The sequence below is a fragment of the Monocercomonoides exilis genome, assembly GCF_001643675.1.
Source record: "Monocercomonoides exilis strain PA203 chromosome Unknown scaffold58-502437, whole genome shotgun sequence".
Taxonomy (NCBI): domain Eukaryota; phylum Preaxostyla; order Oxymonadida; family Polymastigidae; genus Monocercomonoides; species Monocercomonoides exilis.
Window position 1 is genome coordinate 38277 of NW_027150603.1, and position 24944 is coordinate 63220.

Sequence of the window (24944 nt, forward strand, 5' to 3'; positions counted from 1 at the left end):
GCTGATCAGAGAAGTGGATAGGAAGATGGATGTATTTGGAGATTTCATCATTCTCAAGAGTTTTTGTGTCTGTGAAAGTGAAATTCGAAAACAACAAAAATATTAATTGTGTGGTTAATAACTATTTTCTAATATTTCGTTTTCGCTTCTGTAGTAGTTTGTTTTCAATTCGTTTAATTGGCATTTATCAATTTGCTTGTCTTTTGTAAAAAATTAACTCTTTGAAATGATGAATATTTCATTAATGAAATTTCATTAAATCAATTTAATCAATATTTCCTTTTGAAATGATAATTTTCCAGGAATATTTATTAAGCTATCTCCCGAATTCAATTTTTTGCACTCAGCTGAAAAAATGATCGTTGCAAAATTTACGAATTCTCAATGAACATGTTCCATTAATTTTCGGGAGGTCATCAAGTTCCTCCGAAGAAGCAGAGTCTGTTTTTTCTTTCTCATAATCAAAGTCACAATCATCACTTTTTCTTTTTATTTGAAACTTTTTCACTGTCAAAAGATCTGATTCATTTTCTGATTCAGAGTCATGGGATAAAAGTGATGCACAATTCTTCGTCAACACAGCTTCTTCACTGCTCTCTTCTTTTTCTTCTTTTTTTTTCTCAAAAAATTGGATTCTCAAATGATTCTTTTGATTCTCTGATCCCAAATATTGGGATTGAAATCACTGAATCTTCACAAGCTTGAGAATTTGATTCCTCAGAATAACATTCTGAAGAACCTGAATCGTATTTTTCCATTTTCTTTGCAACTTCAAAATTCTTAGAATCAATATCACTTTCTGGTGCATCAGAAATAACAGAGTCTTTCCTTCGTTTTTAATTCAAAAATTGTTTCTATTTTTTGTATTTCAGTTGCATAATACTCAGCTTTTGTTGTGTTTTTTCATCACTTTTTCTTGGTTTTTCATACTCTTCACATTTGTTAATCACAAAATCTGATGTTATGCATTTCCCTGATATGCTCCATCTGTTTCTTTGAGCAATCTTTTTCATTCCTGGAGGCAATTCTCGGATCGTTTTGTTTTGAACACATGGAATAGTTACAGAGGTTATTCCTGCTGCAAAGAATCGGTGTTTGATTGTCATGGGTACCAATGCCATGTTCCCACATTCTTTGATTGAGTGAACAAAAGGGAGGAATTGGACTTGCATTTTTCTAATGGTTGGCTAATTTTTCATATGTTTCAATTGTTTTTTCCATTCTGTGTTTGGGCCAAAATCCAATGGCTGAAGAATGTGTTATGTATGTGAAGGCAATCTGACAACATCAACTTTCGCTGTTGAAAATATTTTCAAAAGGTTGATATTATGCCTGGAAGCATGCCCATCCAATATTATTAGAGTAGGCGGATTATTTTCTTCTTCTTCTTCTTCTTTGCTGACAGTCATCTTTATTTGATTGAAACAAATTGAACAAAAACTGTTCTTCTTTGTTTGAGAAGAAAACGATTCTTCCGACCACCATTTTTCATCGTCAATAATTTCACTCTTCTGACGAATCACTTCAATGAAATAATCAGGAATGTCTTGAATTTTATTTGATTCTTCTTCCTCACAACCAACAAAACAGTCATGTTTTATTATTTAGAATGATGTGATCTCATTGTCTTCAATGATTTTTGATGTTTGCTTATAATTTGAAGATTTGTCTGCTTCATTGCATCGTTGCAGTTCATCTTTTGGTAATTCAGTTGATGCTTTTGTGACTCAAAGTGATTCGTCAGAACGATGATCTTAATGAAAATTAAATTCTTACGTTTTTAATGAATCCTGATGAGCATAACCTGACATTTAAAAGCATTCATTTCATTTTGTGAAAATTTCTTCTTCCTTGTTCATCACTGCATTCAGAGGTTTATTATCTTTTTGAGCGGTTTTAATTTTTTTCAAGTCGATTGTTTTTTGAATACGACTATCTCCTTCTTTTGTTTCAAACTTTTTATTGTTCAAATGTAATTAATTGATGAAAGATTATTGTTCAATTTAAATATTTCGAGCCTCTGTTTGAGAATTGAAGTTAAAACATAATTGATCATAATGGATTGAAAAATTTCTTTTGTCATCCATTTCTTTTGAAATGTGTGCAAAATATAATCTTCATCATTCCATTGTTTTCTAATTTCATTCTCATATTTTGGTGTAACTGAAAGATGCGAAGGAATGTGCTTTCCATTTGCAGCAACGAAAAAAAGCATTGTTTGATGTCTGAGAAGAGGTGATTCTAAGAGAGGGATATACGAACAATTGCTTGAAACTATATTCTTTCTTTTTTGTTTCTCATTCGATTGACAACTTGTCTCGTCAAGCTGCAAAATCAAAGAGTGATGATATTTTTTTGTCTTCATCAAGATTCTCAATTTTGATAAAAATGATTAAATATTCTCTGTAATGGATGCTCGGACTCTTGAAACAATTAATCGAACAGGATCAACTGGTTCAAGCTGTTTATGTCTTTGAACGAAATATTTAATGCGTTTCAAACTTGGTGCTCCAACGTTATCTTTTATTTTCAAATCTTTTTACAACCGGATATCAAGGAGTCAAAAACAAGAATAATAAAAAAATATATGGGTGATTATTTTTGAAATCATATTTTTTCATTCATAATTTTCGGTTTATAAATACCCCTTGAATATTAATAAATGAACATAAAAAAAGTCAAATGATATGTTTGAGACATCTTCATCTTTATTTCAGCAAAACATTTATTTTTGAAACAGTTATAATAGTTTTTATATTTAAATTCAAAATCTCTTCCCAATAACAAACAATCTTTGAAAAATCAACACACCGAAAAAAGATATGATATCAAAAATAATCACACAATTAACTATTGTTTTAACAAATTTCAATTGTTCATCATCTGTAAAATAATATGGTCAACCAACTTTCCTAGTATATTGTCCTTTGTCTTTCTTTTTTTTGCTCCAAAAGAACTGAAGTATGTATTTTGTGATCCTTTTTCGTAATCTTGGTTTCTTTTTTTTTTTTTTTTTTTTTTTTTTTTTTTTTTTTTTTTTTGGTGATTTTTTCTTCTGTGCTTTGAAATACAAATAGCTTTTGGTAATCATCAAATTTATAAAATAATGGTTATTGAATGAATCCCATATTCGTGAAAAAATAATTAATGAAAAATGAAAAAATAATCATTGTTAGTGATTGAAAATAGGTTTTTATTGTCATTTTTCATTTTTAAATTATTGTTTGAATCAAAAGATGCAGTTTGTGAAGATTTTATTATATGTGCGGATTTTTTCCCTCGACATTAGTTGTGATAAAATCTTTTTATTTTGTTAATTTTTGATTTTTTTTTTCTTTTTAACATTCTGATTTGTTGTAATTATTTTTTACAGAAAAAAAATTTGATTTTCTGTAATTGAATTATGTGATGATTGTTTTGGAATTATTTTGATTTTCAAAAAGACTCAGTGGTTATGGATTTGTGAGCATAAAGGATTATTTGCATTTATGTGCGTGCTTTAAAGAGAAAAGATATCACGAAATAATATTGAATTTATGTGTGTTGATTGGTTTGATTTTTTATTTTTTTAAAGAAAAAAAATATTGCAAAAAAAAAAATTATTTCATATAATGTGAAGATTTATAGTAAATCCAAAAATGACTGATCTGCAGTATCAAGAAGATCAGTGACGATATTCGTCAAGCTTTCAATGTTGCTCTCGTTTGCTGAGTCCTTTTCCAAATTCCTTGGAATGTTATTAGGTAATTGCTGCTGCTTGATAGAAGAGGAAGAAGAAAATGATGATGATGATGATGATGACGATGACGATGACGATGATGATGATGATGATGATGCATAATCATCTGAACTTTTTGAATAATTCTTTGAAGATCCAACATCATCAGTATTAATTGCTACCAAAGGCATTTCGGCTTTGCGAAGAAGAGAAGAGGAAGAAGAGGAAGAAGAAGAAGAGGAGGATAAGGAATAATAAGATGATGGCGGTGGTGGTGGAATCGCCTCTTTCATTCTTTCTTTATTCACTTCAGAGCGAAAATGTGTTGATGAAGAGTCATCTTTCAATGAAGAAGGAGTGTTACTTAGAGAAAACAATGAAGAATTGTGTTGCTTCTGCTTGTTTTCTGCTTCATTCATGTGATGGCCACGATGCAACTGAACAAATAATAAGAAACAAATACAGTGTTTAAAAAAAATTGAGAAATAATTAATTTGTACATATATGAGTGAACGCATGCACGAATGAATGAATGAATGAATGATCAAAAATTATTATTATTTAAATAGAAAATAATAATTATTCAAAATAGAATAAATGATTCAAAATAATAAACAAACAAATAAATAAATAAATAAAATTTAAAATTAAAAAGTCTGTAACAATAATTTCTGCAAACTTTCCCACTAACATGGCTTGCCCAATCGTTTTCATGCAACTTAATATTGCACAGCGAGCAAAAACGCATTTTCCCTCTTTCTCCTTCTGCACCAGCATGTTGATGAGAAGGAAGAGAATTTTTGTTTCTGTTGTTTTGTTGCATGCTGCGAATGTTATCTGAACTGCGTGAATGTCTTTCGCGGGGATAATCATTGTGTTTGGAGGAAGAGGAAGAGGAAGAAGGAGAAGAGGAAGAAGAAGAAGAAGAAGAAGAAGAAGAAGAAGAAGAAGAAGAAGAAGAACCTGGAGTATTTTTACTAATTGAAGACAGACCAGCAATGAAAGGCTCAGAAGCCAAATAAAGAGAAGATGAAGAGGAAGGCGAAGAAAACAACGAAGAGAGGGAAGGAAGATAATCATCCGTTGGAACTTTCTGTGATTCAAAGACAATTGTCGTTGTGGTTGAATTGCGATCATCACGTGAAGAGGAGGAAGAAGAAGAAGTAGACGATGATGATGATGATGAATAAGAAGAATAAGAAGAACTATGATGTTTCTTTGGAGAACGGCTTCTTGAATGATGCAAATGAAATGAAGAAGGAGAAGGGGAAGGAGATGGAGAATGAGAAGGAGAGGCAGAATACGAGCGAGATCTGTGTCTGTAATAGCTTCTGTGCTCTGAACGAGGTGGGGTGTTGTGGCGACGGTTGCGAAGAGGAGGAGAAGGAGGAGAATGAGAATGAGAAGAATGAGAAGAAGAAGAATAAGAAGGAGAATGAGAATAAGAATGAATAGGAGAACGATGAGAATAGGAAGAAGGAGAAAAAGAAGTAGATTTTTTGCGAAGAGCAGAAAAAGCTTTGCACAATCTGTTTGGCGAGTGGATGACTCGCAAATACTTTTTTGTTCTGGGAGGATGAGAAAGAAGATCAATTGTTGATTTCTCAGTCAGAAACAGAAGTGGCACATTGTCAATGAGAAAGTCTTCTTTTGTGTACAAAGCAAGTGACATGTCGATTTCTTCTTCCCATTTCGTTGATGATGATGATGATGATGATTCATTTATCCCTAAAATTTCGATTCCTTCTGTTTTTTCTGATCTTTCTGGTGAAGTTTGTTTTATTTCTGGTTTGTTCGTTAAATCTTCCATTGCAAGAGTAGTGGTTGTGGAAGAAAGCGAAGGAAGCAGAGATTCGTTAAATGAATTGCGAATAAATGAAATAAGAGAAAGTCTTTTGATTCTTTCAGCCAAGTTGTCAATATTCGAATGCGAAGAAGAGTGAAATGCTGATGATGCAATTGAATCTGAAGAACTATTCATTTTTGTGGCTTTTTGCAAAAAATCTGTGAAAGAAGCATCAAATTCATTTGCCTTTTCTTCTGCTAAACTTTCTGTGGAATGACTCATCAACTTCGTAACGTCGCCTTTTTGAAGAACTTCGTTCATTCCAATCAATTTTTCTTGCTCTTCCTTTTTTTCATCATTTTTCAGAGAAGAAAGCGATTGCAAACTTGAAATTCGATTTGGATTTTCAGTATCACAAATTGAATCATCAGAAGGAATTGCAAAAATGTTTGGTGAGTTAACAATTGCATAAATCAAAGTCATCACATGCCCACATATTTCTTCTCCTTCTCCTTTCTTCACTGCCCCAGAGCAAGTGCAATAGGACGAAATGAATGGCAAGAAGCTTCTAAGGAAAGAGGAAGAAGACAAGCGATCTTCAGAGGAAAGCGAGGACAAAGAGGAATAAGCAGAAGGTTGACTGTCTTTGCACAAAAGCCCAACATCTTCTGCTGTGCAAAGCGAATAAAACAAACGCGGACAAAGCTCCAAATGGAGAGTGCAAAATACATATGTGCTTTTTCTTTCTTTTCTTTTCATTTCGTTTAAATCCGATTTATTCAAAGATAACACACTTTGAGGGGCAAAAGAGCCTGAAAGAAAAGGAATGTGGAAAGCGCAGCTAATTCTGGCAGTGTTTTCAATGATGGAAGAGCGGAACTCGACAATGTGGTTTGACAGAGAGCGGAATTGGAAAAGCAAATTGACTGAGGAAAAAAGGCGGCGAAGCGGAGAAAGAGAAAAGGAGAGAGAAAGAGAAGGAGAAGGAGAAAGAGAGGAGGAAAGTGCTGTGTTCTGTTTGTTGTCCGTTTTATCTTGTCTTGACTGCAGATTCACAGAAATTGACTGTTTTTTGCTTGTTTTTTTGGGTTTTTTGGGTTCAACTTGAACAAGTTTTGAGTTGTGAATGAACTGAGGCAAAGGAATAAGAAGAGAAGGAGGAATAACTCCTTCCACAATAAAGCCAACAAATACCACACTCATCCACATTGGGACTTCTTCTGTCTTCTCTTCTGTCTTCTCTGTCTTCTCCTCCTTCTCTTCCACCTCCATCTTCTCCCCTTCTTCTTCTTCTTCAGCCACTTTTTCTTTTTCTTCTTTTTCTTTTTCTCTCATCATTTTTTCTACTTTCATCTGAGATGGACACTCAAGATGTGATGAATGAGCAATCACTAGTGGAATTTGGCTGTCAAAAAACATCGTTTCAACCGCATCTTCTTCCTCTCCATTTCTCTCTCTCTTTCTTTTCGCTTCATCATTCAATGAATCAAATGTGATTGTATTTGAGCAAGAATGTAAATTTTTATTGACATAATTATCAGTATTATTTTTTATATTTATATTAATATTATATTTATCCTTCTGAGTTAACCAACTTGGGGAATATTTGCGAACAACACGTTGTTCTTCCCAATTAGGGTTGTCAACTTCCAAAACAGGAAGTGCAGAACATAGAACTATGTATTGGTTTTTGAGCAAAGGAGAAAGAAGAATAAGTCCATTTTTTGCCGGAGGAAGGAGAGAAAGAAGAATTTGTGGAGAAGGAATGGAATTGAAAGAGGAATCAGAAGAAGAAGATGATGATAACGGTGAAAGAGAAGAAGAAGAATTTGATAAGTTAATAGAATTCATCCCATTTTCCATCGTCATCAACTTATTTGGCTGGAAAAGTGGGACAACAAAGCGAAGATGAGTGTGAATATTGCAATTTTGAATGATTTGCATCAAAAAGGATGAATGAATGGCGTAACAGAAGGACAAATGAGGGGGAAGAAGGAGAGAATAGAAGGAGCTGCATTGGGAAGAGAGGGAAGGAGAAAGAGAGAAGGAGGAAGAGAAAGGAGATGGGGAAGAAGAAGAGGAAGAGGAAGAAGAAGATGGATGTGAAGAAGAAGATGAAGATAGAGAAGAAGATGATGAAGATAAAGAGGAGGAGGAAGAAGAAGGAGGTGAAGAAGAAATTGATGATGATAATGACGGAGAAGAAGAAAATATTTTTTCAACTGAAGAAGACGAAGAAGAAGAAGAAGAAGAAAAAGGTAATGATGCTGATAAAGACAATGATAATGAAGAATCAGGAATTTTCTCTTTTAGTTCAATTTCCATTTCATTTTCTCCGATTTCTTCAGATTTTTCATCTTTTTTCTCTTTTTCTTTTTCTTTTTCCTTCTCTTTTTCCTTCTTTTCCTTCCTTTTTGAATGAAAAATTGATATTTTTTCCATCTTTTGAGGAAGAGGAGCGAGAAGAAGAAAAGCTTTTGCCGGCAAAAAAGACAAAAATGAAACCAAAATTTGTTTTTGGAGAAGAAGATGAGAAGAATTGGTGATTTCTATTTGAGAAGGGAAATGAAGATTATTGAAATTATAATTTGTATGATAATTATTACTATTTGAGGAAGAAGAAGAAGAAGAAGAAAGTGAAGAAGAAGAAGAAGAAGAAAGAGAAGAAGAAGAAGGAAGAGAAAGAGAAGAAGGAGAAGGAGAAGAAAGAGATTGAAGAAGACGATGTGAAAAATCAGTGACAAAAGAAGAATTTGAAAGAGAAGAGGAAATTTGGTTATTGTTTGAATTTGTTGGAGTGTGAAGTTGGTTGGTGAGAGAAGCAAGAGAAGAAGAAGAGGATGGGGATGATGATGATGAAATGGAAGAAAGAGAAGAAGCAATGGAAGGAGGAGGAGAAGAAGAAGAAGAAGAAGAAGAAGAAGAAGAACTTAATGATGATGATGATAAAGACAATGATGGATGACTCTTCAATAAAATTTCATCTTCTCCTCTGTTCTCCTCAAATTTCTCTTTCTCTTTCTCTTCCTTCTCTTCCCCTTCAAAACCACTCGAAATAACAGGATATAATTCTCTATAGAACAAATCATCTGAAATTGAATGAAGAAAAACTAAATTTTCTTCTTTTTCTGCAAATTTCGAATTCAAAAACGCTTCCGAAGAAGCCAAAGAAATCGCTAAATTTCTTTTTAAAAGCGAAAAATAATTTTTTTTATTTTTTTCATTTTTTTCATTTTTGACATGCCATGTCAAAATCGGATTTAACTGGAATTTCACACAAATTTGCAGTTTTTTTAATAAATTTGCTGAAAAATGCAGAAATTTTTGTCTTTTTAACCGAAATTTCCTTTTCCCCCGTTTTGGAGCTTGATTTGCGAAGGAAAAAAGACCCCAAACAAGATGAGGTTGATTCGGAGAGGGAGAAAAATGAGAAGGAAAATTTTGGGAAATTTGAGAAATTTGCGGAAGTTTTCGAAGATTTTGTTGATTTTGAGGAAGATTTTGTTGGAATTTTTCAGTTTTTTGTTGATTTTGTTGAGATTTTTGAAGATTTTGTTGAATTTTTGGAGTTTTTTCTGTTTGTTCTGTTTTTTGAGGGATTTTTTGAAGTTGAATGGAATCTTTTGATGAAACGTTTGAAAAAGGAAGAGAAGAAGAAGAAGAACTTGATGAAGAAGAAGAAGATGATGATGATGATGATGATGATGATGATGAAGCAGAAGAAAAAGAGGAGGAGGAGGAAGAAGAGGAAGAGGAAGAGGAAGAAGAAGAAGGTTGTTGAAGTGAAGAAATTGATGAAAGAGAAGATGAATTAGAAGAAGAAGAGGAAGAAGAGGAAAAGGAAGAGGAAGATGATGATGAAGCAGAAGCAGAAGAAGGAAAAGGAGAAAGAGAAGGAGAAGAAGAAGGAGAAGGAGAGAGAGAGGGAGAAGGAGAAGGAGAAGGAGAGAGAAAAGGTGAAGGAGAACGAGAATGAGAATAAATAGAAGTTGGAGAAGAAGAAGAAGATGATGATGATGATGATGATGAAAAAGAAGAAGAAGAAGAAGATAAAGAGCCAACAGAAGCTGTTGAAGAAGAAGAAGAAGACAAGAAAGAAGTGGAAGAATAAGAAGAGGAAGAGGAGGAGGAGGAAGAAGAAGAAGAAGAAGAAGAACTTTCTTCTGATTCATCTTCTGATTCTGAAAGTGAAGAGGAAGGAGAAAGAGAAGGAGAAGAAGAAAGGGAAGAGGATGATGAAGAAGCAGAAGAAGAAGTTATTTTAGAAGCATTATAATCGCTAAAAGAAGCAGCAGACTTCCTATTTAAGGCTGGTGAAACAAAAGACTTTGACTTTGGAGTCGTTTTCAAGCGAATTTTGAATGTTGTTGATTTTTTTGATTTTGACATGTCTGTCAAATTGACATTGGAAGAAGAAGAAAGAGAAAGAGAAGAAGAAATATTTGAAGGAGAAAGAGGAAGAGAGGAAGAAGGAGAAGAAGAGGAAGAAGAAGAAGAAAGAGAAGGAGAGGAAGAGGTAGAAGATGATGATGATGAAGATGGTTTAGTAATTGAAGACATAGCAATTTTGCTTGCTTCCAAAGAAAGCGGAACAAAAGAAGTGGAAGAAGAAGAAAGAGAAGGAGAAAGAGAAAGAGAAGAAGAAGAATTAAAAGAGGAAGAGGAAGAAGAAGAAGAAGCTAAATGAGAAGAAGAAGAAGAAGAAGAAGAAGAAGAAGAAGAAGAAGAACTTTTCAAGCTTTCAAATGTGATTAGAGGCAAAGCAGCTGAATAAAGAGAAGGTCTTTTAGCTTTAACAATATTTTCTTCTTTTTCTTCTTTTTCTTCTTTTTCTTCTTTTTCTCTGTTTTCTTCACTAATTCCATGGAATTTCTTTAAATTTTCTATTTTTTCGCTTTCTTCAACGTTTTCTTCGTTTATTTCATTGTTTTCTATGCTTTCTTCTTTATTTCTTTCTCTTTCTTCTTCTTTTTCTTCTTCTCTTTCTTCTTCTTCTCTTTCTTCTTCTTCTCTTTCTTCTTCTTCTCTTTCTTCTTCTTCTCTTTCTTCTTCTTCGTCTTTGTCATCTTCTGCAATTCGCATCTTTCTTCTCTTCTTCTTCTTCTTCTTCTTCTTTTTCATTGTCGCTTCCATCATCATCGTTTTCTTCTTTTTCTTTTTCTTTTTCTTATTTATTGTTAGATTTTCTTCTTCTTCTCTTTCTCTTTCTCTTTCTTCTTCTTCTTCTTCTTCTTCTTCTTTTTCTTCTTCTTCTTCTTCCATCATCATAACTGCATCTAACTTATGCATTAAATCCCGAATCATCTTCTTCTTCTCATTTTCCCTCATTTTCATTCGATTTTCTCGAATTTCACTGATTTTCTGCTGAATTTGCTGGATTTTCTTGTTTTTCTTTGTTTTTTTGCTTTCTTTTGTTGTTTTTGTGAGTTTTGTTGGTTTTTTCTTGTTTTCTATTACTTTTTCTTCTTCCCTTTCTCTTTCTTCTCTTTCTTCTCTTTCTTCTTCGTTTTCTTCGTTTTCTTCTTCTTCATTTTTCATTTCTTTCAACATTTTTCGGTTTTTCTTTTCTTTTTCTTTTTCTTTTTGAAGAAATTCCAACAGAAAATGATGTGAATGCGGAGGGAGAATAAGAATAAAACCAGAAAATGAAGAAGAAAAGGAAGAAAATGGAAAAAAGGGAGAAGAAGAAAAGGAAGAAGAAGAAAGAGAAGAAGAAGAAGAAGGATAAATAGAAGGAAAAGGAGAAGAGGAGAAAGAAGAAGAGAAGGGAGAAGAGGAAGAAGAAGAAGATGATGATGATGATGATGAAAACGCTAAATCGAACGCAGAAGAAAAAGAAGAAGAAGAAGAAGAAGAGGGAAAAGAAGAAGAAGCAATTGAAGAAGAAGAAAAAAATGTACCATTATTATTATTATTATTCCTCCACAATTCATCCCCAAAACTCGTTTTGTGCCCAAAATTCACCGAAATCCCTGTTTTGTGCTGAAACAAGTGCGAATCTTCTGAAGGCGCCTCTTCTTTGATCTGAAAATGCCTCAGAAAAATCATCCTTTCCTTCTCTTTTCTGCTAATTATGCGAAGAAGATGCTTTTGGAGCTCTTTATTTGGCGTGAGCTGGCTGACAATTTTCTGTTTGAGGAGGTGAATGGGGGAATTTGAGGGTTTGTTTGGGGTGGGGGAAGAGGAAGAGGAGGAAGAAGAGGAAGAGGAGGAGGCTGAGGATGGAAAGAAATAAATAAACAAAAATAAATAAATAAATAAACGAAAAAAAAAAAAAGAAGAAGAAGAAGAAGAAGAAGAAGAAGAAGAAGAATTAAAGAAGAAAAATGAAATAAAATAAAATAAATATCAAATTAAGAAAAAAAAATTCTCAAAAATTATCAAAAAATTTAAAAATTTAAAAATTTAAAAATTCCTTTTCAATTTCCATTTCTATTTCCCTTTCCCCTTTCCATACAATTCGCCTGCTCAGCCCCCGAATACCAGAACGCCCCGTCGCTCGCATCCCACGTGTCCTCGCTGCTTCTCACAGGGGCAGCCCATTCGCGCGGAATCTGCTTCAGAAAGGCGTTCTGCCCAAAGAGATGCTCTGGAAGCTGCCGCACGCTCACCAGCCTCATCATCTGCTCCACCCCTTTCGCCAGCCTCGCTTTCCAGTCCTTCTCTGACGGCAGCTGCTTGTATTGCCCTTTGCTCTCCCGTCTCAGCCGCTTCTGCATTCGGTTTATTTCCGCCATCTTCATCTTCTTTTCTTCTTCTGCACTCAAAGGGACACCAAATATTTTGTTTAACGTGATTTCTGCTTTCCCCTTTTTTTCAAGCAAACCAAAGTGATTCATTAAAGCGTCTTGAAGAGAAATTTCTTTTCCTTTTTCAGTCTTTCGATTTTCTTTTGCTTGAGAATAATTGGGTGGTTCCGAAAAAATAATATCTCCTTTATCCGCAGGTTCCATAGTGTTTGTACGTTCATTATTCAATATATTTGGTTCCTCCTCTTGATCATTAATAGCATTTTGAAATGGAATAGAATTAAATTGCTCCAGAAGTTGATGAAATGAAAGGATAGGAAAGAGAGACTCATTAGCAGATTGACAAATGAAATGGTCCTCTGCTGGGGTTCGATGCGTCTCGCTGAGATATTCTAATTCATCATCATTTTTCCCTTCAAAATAACTCTCAACAAAAAATGACTCAAAATCAAAGCCAGATGTATTTGAAAAAAATGTCTCGATGTCCAATGGTTCGTCTTTTCCATCAAAATTCATCCTTTGAACATTTTTCATAAAATGTGAAGCAATAAAAAAGAAAGTCTTTTGAACAAATAAATAAATTCACATCAATGAAATCTGCCGAGTTGAATGAAAAATAATCCATACAGTAATTCACCTTTTCAGTTTTAATTTGTGAAAATACCAGATTTGGCGCTTAATTGTTTATATTATTTTTTATCAAAATTTTATTATTTACTATGGGAGTATTTATTATCTTTGTGAATGAAATCTCTTCATTTTCATACTCATTCATTTTTCATTTATTCATGCAAATAACATATTAAACATTTCAACTGAAACTGAAGAAAAAAAAAAAAAAAAAAAGACAAAATAATAAAATTTATCGTATTTTCAAAAAATGCACTTAAACTGATAATACATGTTGTTCATGATGTTGTTATTGAAGAAACAAATTGTTTTCAAAAATCCCAGTGACTGGAAAATTTCGATCAAAATTCGAACGAAAGAATGATTTCAAAAGGATCAGATATATAAATGATTATTCTTGAATCCATTTTATTCATTCAAAAATTAAGGTTTGAGAATTCATATTGAAATATAACAAATTAGCACTGAAAAGTCTTTTTTTTTCAAAGATAATGTTTTGATGAAAATAATCTCAAACATCGTAATTTTCAACATTACCACACTTTTTTTCTTTTGAATGAATAATTCCTCTCCAAAGAATAAAAACTTTTGGAAAATTAACACACCAAACAAAGTTATGATTTCTTAAATAATCACCCATGCAAAATATTGATCATAAAATAGGGTGGTTTTTTTATCCGGACAATTTTTTTATCCGGACAATTTTTTTATCCGGACATTTTTTTTAATTGGCGTATCTCAATAAATGAAAACTGAAAATAGAAATAGCATATTGAACCATGTTTGAATATGTATTAAACGTTCATACAAAAAAATTTTTTGTCAATTTTTGTTTTTGATGAAGATCTTTGGAATTTTTTATTTATTTTTGATCATTTGTTTTGCTTGTTTAAAACCAGCACTCTTTCTTTGTTTATTTTTAATTACAATGTCATAAAACATGCATATGTGTCATTATCTTTGAAATCATATCTTTTTTCGGGGAATTGATATTAAAAAGATTGTTTGTCAATGGGAAGTGTTTTTGTATTCAGATGATAAAATTATAACAACTGTTTCAAAAACAAATGTATTATCTGAAATAAAGAAGAATATGTCTTGAAAATGTCTGTGCACTTTTCAGTGTTCATTTTCTTGTATTCAAGAAAAATTTTTGAACCTAAATTTTTGAATGAAAAAATATGCTTTCAAAAATAATGACCCATATTGACCTTTAATAATTCCAAATATTTTTTGTTTTTACTTATTTTTTCGATTGTTTTTAACATTTCACCATTTTTGTCAAAAAATTTGAAAAAGTGAAAAATATGAACTGTAAAATATTTTTTGCATATTAAAAATGATATGCATGAAAAGAAAAAGGTTTGCATAAAGCATTCACCGAGTTAAAATTTTATGAAATGTTGTTGTTTTCATTACACACATCAAATATTGAAAATGATAAAAATGTTCATTTTACGTTCATTTTTATTTAAAATGACTAATTAATAAGATCACAAATGCATTATTATTATTTTTACACGATATAGAAATATATAATCCTTTTAATAAAATAAAAGTTCGGTAATTTTCATTTTTTCATATTTTTTGTCAAAAATGATGAAATGGAAAAAACAATCGAAAAATAAGAAAAAGCAAAAAATATTTTGAATAATAAAACTTCATTATGTTTGTTTCATGGCCTTGTAGTTAAAAATAAACAAAAAAAGAAAGATAGTCCAAAATGGACAAAACAAATGGGGGAAAATACGGACTTTCAAGCTTTATTTGCACAAAGCATTGAAAAATTGCTTCTCTCATAACATTATATAACTTTATCAAATTTTGAAAAAAATTTGATTTTCAAATCAATTTTCAGGCTTCATTTATATCAAAACATAAAGTGTTGTGACATTTCTACATTGTTGAAAAATGGACTCATTTATATTGTGGGCATAATGATACAATATGGAATGAAAGGAAAATGAAAATAAACCACACACGATGAAAACACATTGTTAATAATTTGCATTTGTGCAAGAAATTCTGTGCGGAAACGTTTCATTGATGAAATAAATAATTTAAAAAAATCTATTGATTTCACATATTTATGTGTTTTGATCAAAAAATATTTTAATGCAAATACAAGCGGAAAATAAGGATCTTGGTATTTCAAAGTTGAATAAGCTCTTTTACGAATAGGATATGACGTGGAGCTGGTTTTTGGAGAAAGTGCTGCACAACGAAGTTCCGAAATGTAGATATCACACAACACAAAAAATATGTTACACTGTTTTCCCCAATTACAGATACTGGAAATGTCCCAAATGTATTGAAAGAAAATCAGTTTATCATGGAACAATATTTGCATACATGAATATTTCCTTGGGCTCAACTTTGTTAATTTGTTTGTATTATTGGGTGAAAATACCAATAAAAACAATTTCTTCTTTGCTTGGAATATCTCAAAAGACTGTGGGTTTTTGGTGCAGCGTTATTAGAGTCTGTTGTGCAAAAGAATGGAATGACAAACAGCAAACAATCGGAGGCGCAGGAAAAACTGTAGAAATCGACCAAGCTGTGTGGCGGAAGAGAAAATACGGAAGAGGAAGGAGAAAAGACCACGTTTGGATATTTGGAGGAGTGGAGCTTCTCGACGGAGGAGGAGCAAGCAAAAGATATATGACAATTGTCCCTAATAGAACCAAGAAAACATCACTTCCGTTGATTCAGCGTTTTATTTTTCTTGGAACGACCATTATCTTGGACGAATGGAAGGCATATGCTTCGTTGGAGGAACTGGGCTATCAACATTTAACCGTCTGCCACAAAAGAAATTTTGTTAATCCAGAAACTGGAGCATGAACGAACACAATTGAAGGATTGTGGTCACATTTGAGGTCATCTTTTCCGCGGTTTGGTACAAGAAAGAAATAAATTTTGGATCATATTGCCATGTTTCTAGCCAAAACCTCTCTCAAACTATCTTTTGAAGATCTAATAAATAAAATTGCAGAATATAAACCAGAAGAGGAAAAAGAAGAAGAAAATGAAATGAAAGAAGATGAAGAATCAGAAGAAATTGATGAAGAAGTGCCATTTTTTGAAGATATCATTCCCAACGAAGATAAATTGCTCGAAGACGATGATTTGGGAGTTGGAGACTGTGAAAGCGCTTCAGAATATACACCATAGAAGACGTTTTTTCACATTTGCATTTCAAAAATTTTTTGATCATGAAAAAAAAATAATAAAAAATTTGAAATTTTTTATTTTTTAATTTTTGCTCTAAACGCATTTCCGCACATTTTTTACAAGCCACACGTTCATTAAACATCATATGCAACGTTAACATTGTGTTATTTGTTAAGTTTGAGAAATGCTATATTATACTATTATGCCATATTGTGTTTTTTGATTAAAAAAAATTAAATGATAAGTGCATAATTGTTCTATGAAAATGTTTGAAGTCAAATATTTTGTCCCAAATGATCAAAAATAAATAAAAAATTCCAAAGATCTTCATCAAAAACAAAAATTGACAAAAAATTTTTTTGTATGAACGTTTAATACATATTCAAACATGGTTCAATATGCTATTTCTATTTTCAGTTTTCATTTATTGAGATACGCCAATTAAAAAAAATGTCCGGATAAAAAAATTGTCCGGATAAAAAAAATGTCCGGATAAAAAAAATGTCCGGATAAAAAAATTGTCCGGATAAAAAAATTGTCCGGATAAAAAAACCACCCTATGTTGGAAAAATTATAATCCATGTCTATTCCAGTGTGTCGATAGAGTCTCCTGTCACAGATTTTACTCCAAACATGACACTATTTTCGATAATTTCGAAATATGTCAAATTAATTTTTGATGGTTCAAATTATTTGTTGGTTCGATCAACAAGAAAAAAAAGATTGGATTAATTCTTTTTTGCAGCAAGCAAATTCATTTATTCTTCCTTTTTCATTTTTGCATCCGATTAATATAAAGTGCAGCATTTGTCGTTGAATCTATTAGCACTCTAGTCTGGAGATTAATAAAGATGTTTGTATTTGTCGATTATCTTATAAGAAAAATTGGTATTGTTTTTCAAATACCCAGAACACATAATGGACGAAGTGAGTGTAGTCAATAATGTTGGGGAAAAAGATTGTGATGGAGAAGAAGAAGAATTCAAGACAGAGCTTGCAGAAAAGTTCACAAGTTTGAGAATATTTTTCTTGATTGGACTTTCAAGTTTGATTATTTTTGTGATTTAAAAGAATTGCTTGATGAACTGGAAGATTGTGATGGGAATGAGCAAAAACAGATAATCGATGAAATGAACGGACTAATGGACAAGATGGACGAAGAGGAACTCAGATCTGTATTCACAATTGAAAATTTCGACAAAATCGATGAAATGATCGAAGAAAGTAAATTGACTTTTAAAAATGCTATTTTGCTGATGAAACGTATTGGATATTGGAATGAGTTGAAAGACATATTGCGTTATCCTTTTGAAAATTCTCTGTTGAGCAAAAGATTTGAGAATATGATTCTTGAAGAAGACGAGAAAAAAGAAGAAAAGGATGAAAAGCTTCTTATTGATCTTTGTGAATGCTATATTTTTATCAGCTATTTCATATCATGGAAATTGCTTTCAATTTGCATACACAATTTTCTGAAAGCAGCATCAAACAAGGAAGAAAACGAAGAAGCAAAAGAAGAAGTGGAAATGGCGTTATTTGTATTGAGAAGTGTTAATGTTTCTGTATGAGCACTTCTTTTTCATTTTAATTCCATTTATTCATATGAATATAATTTTTCGTTAGTACATTAAAAACGAATCTTATTTAAATGAGATCAAAGAAATCATCAAATATCATCAGGAACATCGTAACTTGACGCAACTTGCGTATCAATCAGTATGGAAGTTTTTGATACACGGATTATTTCTTAAAAGAAGCTTGGAAGAAGTTATTGTGAATGAACTGCATTTTTCAAGAGAAGCCAAAAGCGAAATGGAAGCTTTGATAAAATGTATTGATTGGAGGAAGAAAGAAGAGGAAATGAGCAGAGAAGAAGCAAAAGAAGCAAATATTGTCAAGGGATGGACCAGAACATTGACGTTTTTCTTTAATTTATGCCAATTGTTTAATGAAGAGATCTTCGATCTTATTGAGACTATTGTTCGAGTGATCAGAATTGCAAAGGATAATTTTGGAGATGTGATCAGCTGGTGCATTTGTTCCTTGAAGTATGCAGCGGGAAGAAAACATGTGATAATTGAAGACTTGTTGAAGAGCGGAGCGGTTGATATATTTTTGGAGGAAATTCAGCAAATAGCAATTGAAGACTCCAATGCATGTTATTGTTTGGAATTCTTTGTTGCACTTTCCAGAAGATTGAAAAGAAATACAAATGATGAGATCGACGAAGCGAAAAGAAAAGAATTGAAAAGGAAAATGTTTGAAAAGATGGAAGAAGAAGGATACGAAGATTACATTCTCAAATTTCAGCTGTCCAATGTTAATGAGATGTTAGGAGATGATAATTTGGTTACAACATATGAAGATTTTTTTGTGCGTGCATAAAAAGAATATTCTTTTCGATTCTGTTCGTTTTATTGAAGTCTCAGAAAAGCAGAAGAAGAATGGAGTGAAATGGAAACATGATTAGAATAGGAGGACCGCAGAAAATAAGCAAACGAAAGAAAATGAAGAAAAAAGAAGAGAAGAGATTTCATTCTGAAATAATATCTTCGTTTGAACAATAAGAATAATCAACACAATTTGTGAATTCTTCATTCATTTCAGTCGGTCTTCTCATTATCGTCTTCTTCATCTGCTTCCATCTCGCTCAAACAATCATTCACTTGCACAACATCAGTGGTCATTTAATCAATCAATCCATCTTCTTCTTCTTCTTCTGTTTCACTCTTATCTCCTCTTCCTTCTCAGAATTAACCATCCAATTCCATTTCACGCATCGATTCTGAGAATTCGTCTGAGAGTCTGCAAGATCAGCTTTCAACTCACCTTTCTAAGCCAAAAGGCAAAACCGATGAAAACACCGAAAAGGAAGCCTGGAAAGAAAACAGCACATCTGATGGTGAGACATCTGCATCTGCATTGCCTGCTGATCTGCCAACTGCAAGTCAAGAATTAGCAACCACTCCGGCCACGGAATTCAAGAAAGAAAATGCTCTGAATCTGATAAACGAACTGGCAGAGTTGAAGGGTCTTATTAATGGGTTCTCGCTGTGAAATTTTCCTCACATCAAAATTATAATTTTTACAAACATTGTGTATGTAGAGAAATCTTTCTAATTTGTGTGAAAAGTTCCATTGTCTTATTTTATGTGTGATTATGTTTTCATATCTTACAAAATTTGCACCTCACTCAATTATATCTTTGCAAAATATTTTTTCTTCGCAATTATTTCAATCGTTGTTTTTCATCTGTTATTGAAACACTTGTTTCTGTGAAATATTGACTTTTGTCCATTTTTTCCAACGTTTGTTTCCATTTTGAGCAAATTTGAAAACAAGCATTTGAAAATTGATAGCAGGTTTGATTCAAGAGTCAAATTAGCAATCCAAGTGAACAAAAGATGAATGAAAATTGAGATTTTTTTAATGCAAGAAAGTGCTCCACACAAATTGAAGATTGCATCTTCATACTCTTTCTTTTCATTATCATCCTCTTCATCTTCTAATTTCTCATTATGATTTGACTGAAAAGTTTCTTGTGAAAAAGGCAAGAAGAAGTTTATGAAGAAAGAAAAAAGCTTTCCGAATGAAAGAAAAAGAGGGAATGAAAAATGAAGTCAGACTGAAGAGGAAGAGGAAGTGGGATTGTTTTTTGTTTTTGAAGTTGAGAATCAAGAATTAGTCACAAATAATCAAAAGAAAGTTTTTCTTTTTCGTGTTCATCTCAAAAAATCTCTTATTCATTTTCTCTCTTTTCGTTTCTCTTCATCTGTTCAGAAAAAACATTTGTGTTTCAAAGAAATTAAAGAAGAGGCAAATGAACCCAACGAACAAGAAAGAAAATATCATCAATTCTTGAAACTTGTGAATAGATGGGATATTAAGAGATAATTATTTTTTCCAAAGAAAAGAAGGAATTGAATGTTGATATTTCATATTTTTTTCGCTTTACAGAATTTCAAAGAAATGAAAAAGAAAAAAATATAAAACAAACTTTACGTTTGTTGAATGTGATATGATACTGAATGAAAAATAAACAAAATTTTTGAGTTACAGAATAAATAACTTTTCATTTTCTCAGGCATTTACACCAGTTGCTGATAATTCATCAGGCAATCCAATAAAAAATTTCAATTGAAGAAGGCTGCAAACTGCTATTTGCAGATGAAGGAAATAATCAAAATACAAAAATTGAAAATCAGAGAAACAAAATGTGAAGCATCTCATTTTCTCAAATATTCACAAAATAATCAGAAATATTCAATGATAACATTAAATGAAAATTTGCGTTTTGAAAATCAATTGTTCCATAAAAGCTTGCGATTGTATCTTCGTGTCCTTCTTCTTCCATCTTTTCAAATACCTTTCTGTTCATCTCTTTTCTTTTCACTTCTTCCATTTCATCATCCGTCTTTCCTTCCAATCTTCCTGAAATTGCTAAAACAGTATCCAAGCAATAACGCACATTTTCATCTTCTAATGTTGGCTGATAAAGTTCTTCAAAAACAACATCAATTGCCCCTCCTTTCAACAAATCATCATTTTTCACAGGCTCGCTTCTTGCTGCAAATCTAAGGAAATCAATGCATTCGCCGCAAATTCCTCTATGAATATCCTTTGCTGCTCGATATAATTCAACAATGCTGCCTATGAACCTAATAAATTCTTCATTCCGCAATTTGCATTGGGATATGTTTTCCATAATTATATCAAACCATCTCAAGATTACAATCTCTTCTTTCGCTTCTTTTCCTCTTCTTTCCTCTTCTTTCTCTTTCTTCCAATTCACATTTCTTGTCAACTCTTCCAGTTCCTTTATTGCCTCTCTCACAAAATGCAGCTCATTCACAATTACAGCTTCCAAATTTTTATCTTTATCAAACCTGTTCATCAAAAACTGCCAAGCAGACTGATAAGCAAGTCGTGTCAGATTGTGATGTTCTTGGTGATGTTGGATAATATCTTTGATCTCATTCAGATACAATTCCTCTGATATTTCCTTGTAAAAAAAAATAAAAATAAAAACCAGAAAATTAAATAAAATTGGACAATAATCACATACACAATATCCATAGCCGTTCAATGCAAGTAAGGCCATTTCCACTTCTTCCTTTGCTTCTTCGTTTTCTTCCTTGTTTGATGCTGCTTTCATAATACATGGTAGGCAAATTGATATCAATTTCGATGATGTGGAAAAGCTGACTGAAAGACACCATTTGCAAAGATCAATTAGAAGCTTTTCATCCTTTTTTTCTTTTTTCCAATCTTCTTCAACAATCATCTCCCGGATTCTTTGGCTCAGTTCAGAAAATTCAAAAGAATAATACCAAGCGTTTTTCAACTCTATCCAATACGCAACACGTTTTATCAACATCCGAACATTTTCCATTCGGATTTTCTTCTCTTCAATCATTTCATCGATTTTGTTAAACAGTTCTTTTGTGAAAACGGATAGAAATTCTTCTCTGCGCATGTCTTCCATAATTTTATTCATTTCTAGGATTTTCTGTTTCTGTTCATTCTCATTGCAATTTTCCACTTTATGAAATATTTCTTTAATAAAAATTGAAAAAGAAATATAAAAAAAAATTTTTTTTTCCCCCAAAGTATTGAAAGTTCAATCAAGAAAAAAAAATGCTCGAACTTGTAAACTTTTCTGTAAGCTCTGTCTTCAATTCTCCTTCTTCTTTGTCATCACAATCTTCTTCTTCTTCCTTTTCTTCTTTAACGCTACAGACCGAACTTACTTCGTTCATTATGTGTTCTGGGAAAATGAAAGGAATGCTAAATATACAACAAGTTAATCAACAAATACAAACATCTTTATTTATCTCCAGGATAGAAAGTTAACAGTGCTGCAACAAATGCTATGCTTTATATCAATCGGAAGCAAAAATGAGAAAGGAAGAATAAATGAATTTGCTTGCTGCAAACAAGAATTTATCCAATTTTTTTCTTGTTGATCGAACCAACAGATAATTTATGGGAGATAATTTCTGACAAAAGTCATTTTCTTTTTGAAACAACATCTTTCCAATTTTGGAAATATTATTTCTATTTCATTGAAAAGGATAAATGTTCGGCCACTGACATTTTAAAGAAAAAAAGGTGTTTTTTTCTAATAGCGAAGCTGATTTTGATTGAAGGCAAATACAACAACGGTTTGTTTGCTTTAAGAATTTTGCAATTATTTTTATCCTTTCTTTTTCATTTCCAATTTTAAGATCATTCACAAGCTTACAGAAGAAGAAAGAATTGATTTGGCTAATATTAATACTGATTTTATTCAAAAGAATGCGATTCAACAGCAGGTGAAATACCAGAAGAGAAAGGAAAATCACTTTCAAAGCGAAACAAGCAATAAATGCAAACATGCGAAGGATGGCTCCAGCACCAAAGATTTGCAGATTCATAATTGATGAAGCAACAACAACAACTGCAAACCATTTTCTTTGGTGTTTGTCAAAAGCTTTTAATTGCAAAAGCCATTTGATTTCAATTGAATGAAGATTGGATGTGGAAGTTAAAATAACCAATCTTCCAAGATGGATTCATCTTTGATTCAAAAGAGCAAACCTTTTTTTTTTCCATTCAGTTGCCAACGGTGGTGATGATATGAAAAAGAAATAAAATCAAGCGGATAATTCGTGTTGTTTCCATCAGAACGAAGAGAGAGATTTTCTCATTTTTTATTGCTCAAAATGCCCTTCAGTGTCAAAGTAATCTTCTTTGAGCCAGTCAGAAATTCTTCTTTGGACTTCAATGTCCACATCTGAAATCGATTGCATTAAAAAAGCGAAAGGATACCCATTCAAATACGTTATCACTCCTTTATTTTTCTGAAAGCTTCATAATTATTGAAGCGTTGTAGGTTCATATGCCTCAACTGTTAAGACGAGAAAGAGATGCAGAAGCGCTTTTTGAAGAAATACCAGAAGCAGATTGATGTTTCATTTTTCTTCACATTTATCGCATTCATCCAATTCTCGCGGAGAAATCAAATACAAATATCCTCAAAAACCATTTCTTTTTATTTCGAACTCAACATTCTTCTAGTCAATCAACGGAAAGATTCCATTCTTTTTTCCTCAGCCATTTTTCACCAAACACTCATCAATAACATTGGAATCAACTTCATTCGTTTTCTCTCCTCTTTTTCTGTTTCGAAGAAAGGATGAGAGAAAATACAAATAGCAGAGAATAAAAGGCATAAGCCAATTTGCACAAGATCATTATAACTGCAGAAATGAGGACGCATTGTGAAAAGTTCATTTCTATCGGAATCTTTTGAACATGAATTATTTTCTGCTGTTATGGAAATGAACGAAGCATAGAGTTGGTTCCTTATCTTCAGCATTCTTTCAATTTCTTCTTCCTCTTCTTCTTCCACAAATTTCATAATTCCTCTCTCTTCCTCGAGTTCCTCATTCATCTCCAAACCATCTGTCGATATTTGCACCTGTTCCACATCTTTCCTCACTTCATCTGAACAACCATCTGAAGTTATCTCCAAAGACCCATCTGCTGCTTCTTCTTCTGCTCTTGATATCTCCTCTTGGATGCCATCGGATGGAGAAGAACTACACAATTCTGGTTCTTCTGAATGCTGCTTGTCTGCACCCGCCTCAGCCTCTGCCTTCACAAACCTCAGCCGACTCAGCCCAAGCGCCTCCACAGCCAGAGGTGCCATCGCTTCTTCCAGCTTCCCCTGTTTCTCTTTGATTCTCTCCACAAACTTTCTGTGCGCTGTCGGATACCAGCCTTTCTCCTCATTCCCATCACCTCCCTCTCTCCCTCCATCTTTGCCTCCATCTTCTTCTCCCTTTTCTTCTCCCTCTTCACCATTCCCATTTCCTTCCTCCACCTCTTCTCTCCCATCTAGCATCGCCAGAGCAATCGCTTCTGGAAATAGAACCACATCCTCCATCCTCAGCCCCGCAGCCAGCATTCCCTTCTCCACAATCTCCCCCGCTTCACACAATGCAACCATTCGCCCCATCACTTCGTCTTCCAGCTTTACCACCACACGCATCGAATGCGGTGATAGTCATATCTGCAGCGACGGGCCAAACAGGTTACAGATCGAGAGGAACGCATTCACATCTGCCGCTGCAAAGATCCGCTTGCTCCCCGACTTCGTGCCCACCGACGCTGCAAGCGAAGGAAGCGGCGCCACCAGCGGAACCGAAAGCATCGCCGAAAGCGCCACATCGTATGCACACACAACACCCCCATACAGCACCCCCCGCCGAGCCACAACATATCCCCGCAGCGTCTGCAGTGCCCGTGGCGACAGCAGCCTGTGCCGCCCATACACCCCAGCTGCCTCTGGCACCACAATCCGCAGCCGCCTCTCGATATCGTCCATCGCTCCTGCCGACGAGTATGATGCAGCCACTGCCGAGGCATCTGAATGGTCAATTGAAGTAGCTGATGAAGAAGATGATGGCTGATCATCTTCTGCTGCCTTCTTCTCTTCACTTCTCCGCCTCCGGAATGGCGAAGTTGATCGGAGGGCTGCTCCAGTTGAAGAAGACGATGAAGACGATGAAGACGAAGGCGCCGAGCGAAGAAAGAACTACTGTACTTCGAAGGAAACAAGAAGCTTTTTCAGACACCCCACCACGTCTGCAGGCAGCTCCATCGGTGACGCAAACGCAATATCCATATTCGGATCAGAAAGATCAACCAGTAGAGAAAGCTCGCTGTTTTCAAGTGGAGGGAAAAGGATGGAAAAAAGTTTCTTCAGGTGAGGAGTTGAAATGAGAAGAAAAAAGGGAAGAAGGAGCAAAATCAATGAAAACTAAATTAATCGATTCGTCAAGCATCAAGCGAATTTATTGAGAGAAAAATGAAAAGAAATATTTAGAAATGGAGTGTGCTG

At 33.3% G+C, this 24944-nt stretch overlaps 6 protein-coding genes across 6 annotated transcripts; 1 reads left to right on the plus strand and 5 right to left on the minus strand.

The window, feature by feature from the left end:
• Positions 1-3532: 3532 nt before the first annotated feature.
• Positions 3533-11074, minus strand: MONOS_15718 (uncharacterized protein). The gene is made up of 3 exons (XM_067868610.1): positions 9170-11074; positions 4398-8593; positions 3533-4155 (listed from the first exon to the last, which is right to left on the minus strand). The coding sequence occupies exons 1-3, from the start codon at positions 11052-11054 to the stop codon at positions 3622-3624; spliced, it is 6615 nt and encodes a 2204-aa protein (XP_067719824.1). The 5' UTR covers positions 11055-11074; the 3' UTR covers positions 3533-3621.
• An 849-nt stretch (positions 11075-11923) lies between these two features.
• Positions 11924-12457, minus strand: MONOS_15719 (uncharacterized protein; the record flags this gene model as incomplete). The annotated part of the gene is made up of 1 exon (XM_067868611.1): positions 11924-12457. One exon carries the CDS (start codon positions 12455-12457, stop codon positions 11924-11926), a length of 534 nt encoding a protein of 177 aa, XP_067719825.1.
• A 4518-nt stretch (positions 12458-16975) lies between these two features.
• Positions 16976-18565, plus strand: MONOS_13059 (uncharacterized protein; the record flags this gene model as incomplete). The annotated part of the gene is made up of 3 exons (XM_067865737.1): positions 16976-17069; positions 17129-17619; positions 17681-18565. 3 exons carry the CDS (start codon positions 16976-16978, stop codon positions 18440-18442), a joined length of 1347 nt encoding a protein of 448 aa, XP_067719826.1. The 3' UTR covers positions 18443-18565.
• A 1726-nt stretch (positions 18566-20291) lies between these two features.
• Positions 20292-21554, minus strand: MONOS_13058 (uncharacterized protein; the record flags this gene model as incomplete). Its single annotated transcript, XM_067865736.1, has 2 exons — positions 20292-21059; positions 21123-21554. The coding sequence occupies 2 exons, from the start codon at positions 21552-21554 to the stop codon at positions 20292-20294; spliced, it is 1200 nt and encodes a 399-aa protein (XP_067719827.1).
• A 1605-nt stretch (positions 21555-23159) lies between these two features.
• On the minus strand, positions 23160-24059 carry MONOS_13057 (uncharacterized protein; the record flags this gene model as incomplete). The annotated part of the gene is made up of 1 exon (XM_067865735.1): positions 23160-24059. The coding sequence occupies one exon, from the start codon at positions 24057-24059 to the stop codon at positions 23160-23162; it is 900 nt and encodes a 299-aa protein (XP_067719828.1).
• A 48-nt stretch (positions 24060-24107) lies between these two features.
• Positions 24108-24728, minus strand: MONOS_13056 (uncharacterized protein; the record flags this gene model as incomplete). The annotated part of the gene is made up of 2 exons (XM_067865734.1): positions 24108-24638; positions 24684-24728. 2 exons carry the CDS (start codon positions 24726-24728, stop codon positions 24108-24110), a joined length of 576 nt encoding a protein of 191 aa, XP_067719829.1.
• Positions 24729-24944: the final 216 nt, after the last annotated feature.